We start from the raw sequence: 12189 nt of genomic DNA, 5'->3' as shown, positions 1-12189 counted from the left end.
CAAATGCTGCTTAAGATGCTAAGCGATTCCCGAACTTTGGTGACAATCCTGCTCACGGTGGGAAGACTTCCCTTGAGAAAAACATCGACCGTACCAATCGGCCGGGATGGCACGGCCCTTCCGCAATCGCCCCATGCTCCAAATTCCCTATAAATAGCCACAAAATCCCTTTATTTTCATTTAAAATACATTAGGTGTTGTTTTCTTTTCCCCAATGGATGGGACAAAGGCATACTAAGTTAAAAGCTAGTTTTCGTCCGTTTACCGCATAAACCACCGAGGACCCCGTTAGGGTCACACCCGTTACGATGCAAACGAGACGAGGCAAATCGCGATCCATGTTGCCACGGTGATGTCGGAATTCGCACCCTCGGCGTCACCTCTTGCCATATTGCTTTCTCTTGAACGTTCACATGACGCGCCAATGAAAAAGATTTCAAATATGAGGTAAAATAGAAATAATGACATTTAGTCGGCCACCACAGGACTCAAGAATCACACTCTGCTTTCTCCCCTGTGTGTGTGTGTGTTTGTGTGTGTGTGTTTGTGTGACATGCATCCACCTGAGAGCGCCCTTAATTAACTGCAGGTGTGCAGGTCTTCCCCTGCCGTAAGCGCTAACTCAATCTATATCAGGGATTATTACATTGCGTCCTGTCCGTCCTACTGTGTTTGCTTCAGTGTTACTCGCCTCATGAAACAGACACACACACACACACACACGAAAGGACAACTTATGAACGGACAGATGGCTTCGCTATGAGAGAGAATTACGTATCTTACGTAACCTCCATTTGTATCGATGGTTTCCTACGGGCTCCGAATTATTATTTTTTTTTTTTTTGGAGGATAGTTTGGGGAACAACAGAGCCACCGTTAACCTTCTTCGAAATTCGCCCTTTAGTCTAAGAAACTCCGGCCAAATTGGGTGACGGCTGCTCTTTTGTTTTCCTGTTTAGCATCTTCTTTAATGAACTAACACATTCCGGGGTGCGTTCACAAGGCAAAAAAAAAAAAAAAAAAAAAAAAAAAAGCTTGGTCTTGCGGGAAAGGTGAACTTTCCCCGTCTTTGCCTTCTTGAATGTTACCCCGATGTTGCTAACCTTGAGTATTTGACTCACTGAGTACGGGACAGCTACATGTTAATGCATTTAATCATGTGTTGCAAAGTGGGAGGAGGTTTTTCAGCACTTTTTATTGGTGTAACTACAATTTGGGACAGTCACGACTCACCAGTGACTGAAAAGTGACGTTTACAAAGATAAAGCAACAAAGTTGTTTTCTCATACAGTTACATATCATGCTGTTTTAAACCCTTTCATAGATCTTTTTTTTTTCATTTGATTTTATATCATCAAATTGATACTGCAACCCATCGTGTAACCAAGGGGTTGAGAAATGCACTTTTTTTTTTGGTTTTGTGGTTAATTCTATTTATGACTTTGGCCTAAAACGTGATCAAAACAATCACAAGTTGTAAGATTGCAATTTTTTTTCAGTATTCAACTTAATGTTTAATTGACAACAAGAAGTAAAGACATGATTCGATTTCAGATTTACAAATGATTCAATTCACATTTTACGCTTTACTAGGATGCGTGTGGCGAATTATTCCTTTGGCAAGAATGTATTTATTTTCTCACTCAGGTGCGAACGCTCAGCAGATCCCGGTCGATTTAAAGCGCGGCCCGGCGTAAAAAGACTCCACGGGGATCACGAACGCTCCTGAGAGGACCGTGTATTTGTAACAGCACTTCAGCTGTTTGCAGAATGGAAAAAAAAAATTGAAAACAACTCCTCCAACTTTGCAACCCTATAAATGACTTACTTCTATCCACACAGATGTAGAGCAGAGGAGCGTTGTGCATGTGCCCCCCCCCCTCACACCTTCATAACCACTCCTTCTGCTCTGCTTCTCTTCCCTCTTTCCACTCCTTTCCATCCTCATCACCTCTTTTCTCCCTTTCACTTCTGTCATTATATCTCTTTTTATCTCCCGCTCTGTTGTTAACATCCTCAGCTGTGCTCAGACCCCTGCATGAGGCTAACGCTCATAGCGGATTGGCTGTAGCCGCGTGCATGAGGAACACTGGGGGTCCAATCAAACGCAGGCAGGAACAGGAAACGGAACAGGAATCAGGAAGCGGCCGCCCGCAGGGGCAACGCAGGTACCACCACTGTCCGCCCCCCACCTTATGTGTCCGCAAAAATCCGCAAATCCACCTCGGACCCCGACCCTCCCCCCCACCTCCGCTTCCTCACTTGGTGTGTGTTCTTCCGCTCAACCCACGGCGAGACTCTCCGTGTGGGTGCTGGCTGTCCTGGGAGAAAAAAAAAACAAAACAAAAAAATAAACCTCATGTGTCTGTCTTCAGCTCTGGCTGCGTAACCCCCCTCCTCCCCTCCTATTTTTGTAATCCTCAAAGCGGTGCACATCCTGGAGAATGCGTCAAGTGTGCGTCCGTGTGTGTGTCTGTGTCTGTGTGTGTGTGTGTGTGTGTGTGTGTGTGTCACACTTGACAGTGTACAGTAGCGTTTTCATCCCCCTTCATGTTTGTGTGTTCGTTGCAGTGCAGTAGAAAATCTACTTCGCCGGGCTCTGTGTGCGAAAACGAGAGACAGAGTCGTTCTATCTCTCTTTTTTGTGTTTTTCTTTTTTTATTTGGGCTTTGCCGCTTCCTCTCATTGTTGATGTGAGTTTCTCTGTATCTGCGTGCTGCCAAAGCTTCCCACTGCTCTTTGTTCGCTGCTGATCTGTCCCTCTTTGCACTGTAAAGCTGCGGCCCAGCGAATGCATCTGTTTCTGTGTGTGTGCCGCTGTGCGTCTGCAGCCACACATCCTGTGCTGCAGTTTGTTTTGGGCTTTATTTTTTATTTTCTATTTTTTTTTTTTTGTGCAGCTGTTGTCATGAATTTTAGGAAGTCATTCTGTTTGGTAGGAGGGCGGGATTGAGATTCACCGGTGGAGTTTTGATGCACTTTTACAAATACAGACCTCATATTTAAAATGACTTGTTTGGCACATCCACAATACAAATTACTGTGTTCAGTCCTCTTTTTAAAGTCATCTATTATAAACCCAGTAAAAGGGGTTTTCAATAGAAATTAAAATTGATTGGAATCTGACATTTAAACAAAGAAAAATATAAAGAGTATTTAGGAATAAGTAGTGAAAAATGAAAACACAAAAAATAAATGGGGAAAAAGCATAATAATAAAGAAGAAAATATAGAATGGATGGAATTAAACGTGAAAGATAAAAAAGTAAATTTGCCGGTTTAAAAATAAAATCAAGACTAGCATTCAATTATTTTTTGCTGCTGTATTTGTAAAATTTCAAAGTTAGTCTGTTGGATAGGAGGGCAGGATTGAGATTCACCAGTGGAGTTTTGATGTTATTTAACAAGTACAGACCTCATATTTGAAATTTATTTGGCTCATCCAAAATCCAAATAACTGTGTTCAATCCCCCATTTGCATTAATATAATATAAATACAATAATAAGGATTGTCAATAGAAATTAAAATTGCTTCCTCAAAAAAGAAGAAAACTCGAAATACAAAATGTATGTATAAATAAGTACTAAAAATATAACAAAAAACAATATAAATTGGAAAAAAAAATCCTAATAATTAAGAAGCAAAACTGTGATGGATAAAAAATTAGACAATTAGACAAAAAATTAAATTGGCCTGTTTAAAAGTAAATTGACTCTTTTTTTGCCGCTGTATTTGTGATCTATTACAAATTTGCCATCTACTGTAAATACAGTAATTGGGGTTATAAATAGAAATAAAAATTGCTCAGAAGCTGATATTAAAACAAATAAAATCCCAAATATCCAGGGGATTAAAAAAAAAAGAAAAAATTAAAATAAATCAAAAAATGGATGGATGGAATTAGGACATAAAAAGGTAAAATCAAAGCGAGCATTCAATTCCCTTTTTTTGTATTTGTGAATTTTAGGAAGTCAGTCTGTTTGTTAGGGGAGGATTGAGATCTACCAGTGGAGTTGTGATGCATTTTTACAAATACAGACCTCCTATTTAAAATGATAACTGCCATAATCCCCTATTGACAGCAATGTAATTTGAAATTGAAATTGCTCAGAAGCTGACATTAAAACAAAGAAACCCCCAAAGATAAAGTGTATGCAGAAATTCGTATCAAAAAAATGAAAAATAAATACAATATAGAATGGAAAAAAAACATAATAAAGAAGCAAATATAGGATAGATTGAATTAGGACATGAAAGAGAAATAAGTTAATTCACCTGTTTAAAAATAGAATCAAAACTAGCATTTAATGACTTCCCTAGATGACTGGCCAGCCTGATGCTCGGAATTGACCGGTCGACTAACTAGGGCTTCATGCTTTTGGATCAGGCTAATTGCTGGTTCAGGCCTCTGCAGGAGTTGGAGTGGTGCAATCATGTAGAAAAGAAGTGATTAGAATCCTAAATGAATGAATTCAAGGTTTAAAATCTGGATTAAAAAAACGCAGAAGAGAATGTAAACATAACATCGGGGCTGAGAGATGGGAGTAAACCCACAGCCTCTTTTTTTTTTTTTCTCGTCTTACTTTCCTCCTCTCCTCTCTATTGATCAGCGTGAGCCTCTGATTTATAGCTCGCCGCTGCAAAGCCTGCTGGGTAATTACTGAGGCTGAAAAGAGACAGGAGAGTTAACGTTGGGGGGAACGGGAGGGGGGGGACGCCGGCGCGTTTACACAAAACTCAGATGCACGCAAACTCGCTCACAGACTCCAACACACGCATTATTAGTCACTGAAGACACACGACGCGCTCACACACACACACACAATAGTGCATCTCTGCAGATAGGATCCACTAATGCTCAGCATATATCATACCCTTACATATCAATGTATGTAAATCAATAAAGTAATATAGTGGCTCTCAGAGCGGATTACCGTAGAGGCGACATTTATTTTCGCCGTTGATATACTACGGCGTCGCCCGGCCGCCGTAAAGGATGGATTGCTGTTTTGAAAGTCAGATTAGGGGGGCGGCGGTTGGGGGTGCGCAAAGGGAAAAAAGTTGGGTGAATCGGCGACGATCGGCGACGCTGCGCTTGTGCCTGACTGGAACAGCATGGCCGTGAAACCCCCCGGCATACGTTAAACACAGGCACGCTTGCGTAAGGCTGGATCACCGTGTGCTCGCACTTATTGTGTGTGTGTGTGCGTGTGTGTGCGTGTGTGTGCGTGTGTGTGTGTGTGTGTGTGTGTGTGTGTGTGTGTGTGTGTGTGTGTGTGTTCTCTGCTTGTTTACCCTGGTATGTGACCTTCCCTCAATGCAGTAACTCACCTGACGTCAGAACATTTTTTTTTCCTGCTGCTGACTCCCTCCCTCCCTCCCTCCCTCCCTTCCCTCCCCGTGTCCTCCAGTGAACAGCCTGGCCCGGTCCAAGTACTGCTGACACCCAATCCGGAGGAGGAAGAGGACCAGGCAACGCCCAACCAGGACGGTGCTCTGGGCCCAGACCCGCCCCCTCCAAACTATTGCCCCTCTCACCCTCGACCCCCGCTCACCCTCAGCATCGCCCACCCTTTCGCCCCCTCCGGCCGGGGGAGCGAAGAGCAGCAGAGTGGATGCGCGGGGCGGCGGGGGCTGGACGGGGAAGACGGGCGGGAGGGCGCGGGGGTGAGGCTGTGCGAGTTGCTGCAGGCGGGGAGAGTGAGTGTCCGACCCCTGGGGAAGCACTTAGCTATCTCTTTGCCCTCGCTTCCTCTGCGTTTCTGGGATACACACGGCACACACAACGCGCACGCGGCGCACCTTGAACCCCCCCAAAGACGTCCTCCTCCCCCGCCCTCTCCCCCGTCTCCCCCTCCGGAAGCCTCCGGGCAAAGGAAGCCTATTACTCCTCTCTGGCAGTCCCCCCAGCCGCATTCCCCTGCCAGCACCGCTCAGCCTTGGCAGAGGCACGAGGTGCCGTTCGACGGCACCCGCCATTGGTCCTCCTGGAGTTTGGACCGCCCCGACGCCGTGGTGACACCATACGACACCCCCCCGGACCGCTGCGTTCCCATCAGGCCACAGCCGGCCTGGCAGATTCATGGCTGCAGTTGCCAGTCCTCTCCGGGGCACTACGCTTCCCAGCGTGCCGCGGGGCAGCACGCCGATCCCGGCTGTGACCACGCAGAGGCTGAGCTGTCAGAGCTCGACTCCCTTTACCAGGCCAGTCTGCTGGCTGGAAAGACAGGTACACGGAAACTCGTGCATGCCCAAATACACACTCACACACACACACACACACATATACACCACACACAGGACACAGCCTCACATTGTTGACATTATGATCCACTGAGATGACTGAAAGTCAGTTGAACACCGTTCGGCCTTTAGCATTTATGTTAATATAAAATCCACAATCCACTTTCATAGATCATGTATATGTATATATAAAAGATATAAGGATATAGCACCGCAAAATTCTTTTGCGGTCAATGTGTGTCATTTGAAAATGTGTGTGGAAAATCTATTTCATGATGCAGAAAAATTACTAAAAAATTACCTATTTATTGCTATCGGTCACAAGAGTAGCTGACAGATTTAACTTCATCAATTATAATAATAATAACAATAGCAACAATGATAATAACACTACTGTAGAAACAACAATAATAGTAATAATCATAATACCTCAAGTCATAAAAATATTTACAAAAATAAAACATATTAATTAGAAGGTACTAAAAAGAATAGCTGACACTAATCTTTATCATCTTATCATTTTTGTTATTATTATTACTTATTTCTTATTAATTTATCATGTTATTACAAAAATGTTCTTATTCATTGTATAATAATAATAATAATAATAACAAATCAACAACAAAAATGAAAATGAAAATAAAATGCAACTACTATGTAATACAGTTTATTGTGTTGCCCGGACGCAACACAAGAACCTGATATGACAACTGACACCCGTCCTCTTCCTGCCGGCTGGGCTGAACTCCAACCCCTGCATCATTTTTGCAGAATGCTAAAAAAATAGAAAAAAAAAATGGTAGGCTGCTGGGAAGGCAGGAAAGGCTCTGTGACCTAATCTTTTTATTTATTTATTTTTTATTTTTTTCACCTTCAGAGTATCCTGAATTGCAAATTGTGTGGTTTACAGCTGCACCAAGTGTTTACAGGGCGCAGGCAGATTTCAAAAATGCTCAGTACAATGCGAGGGGTCTCTTACACCTGTGCAGTCGAGGCAGAAGCCCGCAGAAAGTAGCAAAATGCTAAAAAATGCTAAATTAAAACCAAACTAATCAGAGTGCAGTCACTCTCTCCCCGCCAGTAGACAGGGAAGATTGCGTACCGTATCAAAGTCTTTTAAAATTTTTGAAGCAAACGCTCTGTGTCAAAACAAAATGTGATGATTGATAATAAAGTACTTCCTTATAATAAAGTAAGATCAGATATTTATTTTCATTTTATTCCTCTGTAAGCATGATTTCTCAGTGAGAGGTCAGTGTATATGTAGTATTTGCACAACATTGTTGGATGGTAGGGACGTCAATTTTGTTTGGTTTTGTTTCTGTGTGTGGAAAATGTTAAGTTGGTCGGTCTAAATCTATTTCAGGTTTCAGAAAAACAACAAAAAATGTACCCAATTATTGCTATCAGTCAAAAAAGTAGCTGATAGATATATCTTCATCAATTATAATTAAAATAAAAACAACAAAAACATAGTAATACTACAGAAACAACATAATAATGATAATAATACTAAAGTCATAAAATTATATACAAAATAAAAACATTTAAATGTATAAAACGTACTAATATTTGACCCGTTATTATTTTTATTATTTATTTCAGACAAAAAAATTGCTGACACTTATATCGATTATTATTATTATCGTTGTTGTTGTTTTTATTATAAAATATATAGATATATTTGTTATTATTGGTTGTAGCATAATAATAATAATAATAATAGTGATAATAATAATAATAGTAATAATCATAATAGTAATGATAATCATAATAATAATAGTGATAATAATAATAATAATAATAATAGTGATAATAATAATAATAATAATAGTGATAATAATAACAATAATAATAATTATAATAATAATAAGGATAATATCAACAAGAACAACAACAACAGTAGTATTTGCACAACGTTGTTGGATACTCAGGACATCATTTTTTTTTTTGCTTTTGTTTCTAGGCTGCAGCCCGTCAGAGAGGCTCATATCCAGGGTGGGAGGGCAGGCTCGCTCCAAGACCCCCAATGCAGACATGGAGAGGAGCGTGTACGGGGCAGACGGCACCAGCACCCCCACCTACCTCAACAAGGTAACGTTCAGCAAAAATCGTCCGTCCACGTCCGAGCCACCTGACCGACATTTGTGTCCTTGCAGCCAATGACGTTGAAGGATCTACATTTCCGGGCGGAGCCCGACAACGGCGATGACCTGAGGCGAATCGGACGCAGCCTGAGCGGCACGGTCGTGACCTTGCGCCGCGGCCGCCTGACTGCGACCCGCAGCTTTGTGAGTGAGACCCGCCTCGCTCTGCTGCCCCCGTGTGGTCGTGCAGCGGAACTGCAACACCCGAACCTTTGCACTTAACGCATGGCTTCCCCTCCCTGTGCACCCCCTCCTTCCCCACTACTATTTTCTCTCGGTATTTTGTCCTGCTTTTTTTCCAATCTGTCCTCTCGCTCTTTCTGCTTCCGCTCCCCTTTTCTCTTTCCGCCTTTCCTCTCTTGTGTCTCTTTCAAAGGTGAAGCAGGCTGATGTCAGTGTCTCTCCTTGCTTACTTCCTCTCTCCTGAGTCCCTGTCGCTCTTCTCCGCCGCCATCATCTTCTCCATCCTCCTCATCTTCCAACACCTCCTCCTCATCACCACCTCCCTTCACTGCTTCACAGGTAAAAAAAAAAAAAAAAGCGCTCACGTGTCGTTTTCTCTCGGGACAAACCCCAGCATCCTCTGCGCTGCGCCGACTTTTTAGCTCCAGATGTCCTCACATGGGTTTTGTACATAAGGCCAGAGCAGCAATCACTCGAATATCAGTCGCGTCCGATGTTTTATCGACAATCCAGGGAACATTTGACTTTCCAGACCTATTTGGAGACCAAAGTAGGGTAAGCCCCTATTTACTCACACACACAGCTCCATCCAGAGGGAGGCGCAGTGATTTTTGGATAAACGTGGAGAGCCAAGGGTGACGCCCTGTATAACTGACGCGGGTCAAATGCATTTTAAAGCTGCGGCTAATGTCGTGAAGCTAAAAAAACAAAAACAAATGTGCGTTCGGTAAGGGGCAAATTAAAAAACGATGAAATAAGTTGTTGTTGCGTGTCCAAAAAAATGGAAAAGGCCTGTCAAACAGACAATTTTTTTTTTTTTTCTTACACTCCAGTGCCTTCTGATCCATAATGGTTTGCATAATAATAACTTGAAAATTATGCAGTTTCTTAAAGGAAAATGATAATTCGCAACGTAAGGGGGAATATTTTGAACGGAACACAAAGTTTGATATAAAAAAAAGTACATTAAAAAGATGAGGCTGAGAAAGTGAAACTTTAAAATTTATGTTAGATGTTATGTAAAATTGAGGGGTGAATTATACTGTGATGTTACATCAGTTGTGTATTATTATGAAATAAAGTAGACCAACCAGCGTCACTCGGGTAAAGATGTATTCAACTGAATTTGCGTTTCACATTTATAGCAAGTGCGAATTTTATTGTAACTGAGAAGGGTTCACATGGTATTTATTAAAACCCGCCACCTGCGGCAGCGCCATGGTAACGCCATCTGTATTGGCTGTAAAGGTGGAAATTCAAAAATCCTGCCGTTGGGTGACCGATCACGGATGTCTGACCCGGACGCGTTACTCACTGCCTGATTTCACAAAAATCTTCCAAGTATAAACAAATCAATAATCCATCTCTCAGCATCCGAGGACCTTGTTTTCATGTAAATTCACGACGCGAGTCATTTTTTAACCAGCATAATCCGATTTCCTCTCTCTCTCTTGTTTTGTCCGTCTCCTGTCCAGGAGCTGTCAGGCAACGCGGGGAGCTTCTGGCTGTGTCTGACGGGGGTCAAGCTGTCTGACCGGAGTCCCTCCCAACCTCGCTAATGCATCGCCGCTTCCGTGGGGGCGGTTGTGGGGTTGAGGGGGGCGTGGCGTGGCGGAGGTTGGGCGGGGGGAGCGGCGGCACCTCGGCGGGAGCGGCGGGGAGCCGGCGGGAGGAGGGGTTGCATCGCCCGGTCGGAAAAAAAAACGGAAGAAGGCCGCGTGAAGATCGGCTCCTTGTCCCCCCCCCCCCCCACCTGACCCCGCCCCCGCCCCCCACCCCCGTGTCGCCCAAATGCAAAACACATGCACGCACACACATGCACATCCGCGCTGACGTAGAGCCTCCCTCGACGCCTGCAGCAACCCCGCTTAGCCAGCGCATCCTCCAACGATCGAGGACGGGTTCCGCTTCGCCCTTCCTCGACGCCCCCCTCCACCCCCGACCCACTATTCTGTCTATGCAGTCGCTCTGACCTGACCCCCCCCCCCCCAAAAAAAAAAATTAGAACCTCACCCCACCCGACCCTCTACCCCTCGCCCCTTCTCCATGCAGCCTGCCTGGCAAGCATGCCGCTTTTAGTGGTGTGGTCCGGGGGGCCGGCTCGGTCAGCGCCCCTCCCCCTGCCACCCCAGCCGGATCCTCAGCTCAGGGGGGGTAGGCTCCAAGTAGCCACGCCTCTTCCTCCCTTTTTTCACGGGCATTTCCTGTTGGACGCACATGTAGCCGAACTGGGTCTGTTTTATGACGGCCAGCCATATATATATGTGTGTGTATATATATATATGTATATATACATATATATACATATATATATATATATATATTCTTTTTTTTTCTTTTTGTTTGTTTTCAGGATTTATTTCATTATTTTAATCTTTTTTTTTTTGTTTTGTTTTTTTTGCGTTGTCGTTGTGTGCGTGCACAATAAATCTGCCCGAAGCTGAACTCTCTAATAACTAAAAAAGTCATGTACAGAAAAAAAAAAAACAAAAAAAAAAATACTCATGTATGAAAACCTGTATGTTAATTAATAGGACCTTATGGAATGTTGATAATGATAATTAATGAATATTGACAAACTTAAAGTGGTACTTCCTCATGTCTGCATTTCAATAGAAGTGGAGTGCACTTCACAAGTGTCTAGCTGGAGTTTCCGCTCCCCCCCGATTTCCCCCTTCCTCCGCCAAAAACCTCCCACCGACCCCAATGACAGCTCTCCCGTTTCTACCGGGAGATTGAGTAAGAAAAGCGCTTCCTGTTTTTTTTTTTTGTTTTTTGTGTTTGTTTTAACCTCTTTCCTTCTTCTCCCTCTTGTTCTTTTCCAATTTTTTTTTTCACTTGATTCTCCCTCACGAAATTGGGAAAAAAAAAGGCGAGAGAAAGGCCAGCGGTGGTGGTGGTGTTGGTGGTGGGGGATTCAAAGAATGTAAGTTTTTAAGGAAAACAGAGATTTTTAAGCTGTGACTCTAGTGCACTTTCTAAGGTTACCCTGAGGAAGTGCTCTGCGACGGGCGCCGCCGCTGGGGAGAGAGAGGGGTCACTGACGTTTGGCGTAAACGTAAAAGGTCTCAGGTCTTAATCCGCCTGTTCTCCCGTCCCCTTCAACTGGCTTTGGAGACCTCGGGTATGAACGGAAAAAACTTCACTTTTTCAGCCGGATGCAGCCTGACATATCCATGATTATACTATGTATGTAGATGTGTGTGTGTGTGAGTGAGTGTGTGTGTGTGTGTGTGAGAGCATGTGTGTTTATTAAAGGGTATATTTTCTGCCAGCGATGTCAACCGTTCCTCAGTTGTAACACGATTATAAATATACAGACATGAACACTAATATCTTAATTCAGTCCCTCTTTGCTGAGTAGCATTCTGACATGTGTAGAGTACATTTATTATATGCTTTATTCTATTTAATATCATATGAAAAGAAGATAATCGTTACGGGAACACCGGCCAGTTCAAGGTTCCTTCTAGAATTTATTGATGACGATCGATCGGTGTAACGAAACCAAAGGTTGGCACTTAACTCAGAGAGCGTATTTAACATTGCTATGTTTATTTTGAAGTTTTCAGTTGACCTGTTTGTTCGTTTTTGTTTTTTTTTTGTCTTTTTGGGG

The 12189-nt window shown here is 43.3% G+C and overlaps 1 protein-coding gene across 2 annotated transcripts in view; it reads left to right on the top strand.

Annotated features, from left to right (window-relative positions):
- usp54b (ubiquitin specific peptidase 54b) overlaps positions 1-10598 on the top strand; it is a 51822-nt gene extending 41224 nt beyond the window's left edge. Inside the window, exons 15-20 of one of the 2 annotated variants that reach the window (XR_015104201.1) lie at positions 2021-2168; positions 5412-6229; positions 8210-8337; positions 8403-8534; positions 8767-8912; positions 10049-10598. Coding sequence is in view for 1 of the 2 variants with exons in the window: in XM_086139574.1 (XP_085995700.1) it covers positions 2021-2168; positions 5412-6229; positions 8210-8337; positions 8403-8534; positions 10049-10132 (1310 nt within the window). In the remaining variant the exon portion in view is untranslated. The remainder of the gene's footprint in view (positions 1-2020; positions 2169-5411; positions 6230-8209; positions 8338-8402; positions 8535-8766; positions 8913-10048) is intronic. The other variant, XM_086139574.1, reaches the window with a different exon arrangement.
- The last annotated feature ends 1591 nt before the right edge of the window (positions 10599-12189 follow it).

Source organism: Fistularia commersonii, chromosome 32 (genome assembly GCF_037954325.1).
Source record: "Fistularia commersonii isolate RoL2024-O1a breed Wild chromosome 32, RoL_Fcom_v1.0, whole genome shotgun sequence".
Taxonomy (NCBI): Eukaryota; Metazoa; Chordata; class Actinopteri; order Syngnathiformes; family Fistulariidae; genus Fistularia; species Fistularia commersonii.
Note: the sequence above shows the minus strand (reverse complement) of the source record. Positions and strands in the feature narration are given on the sequence as shown.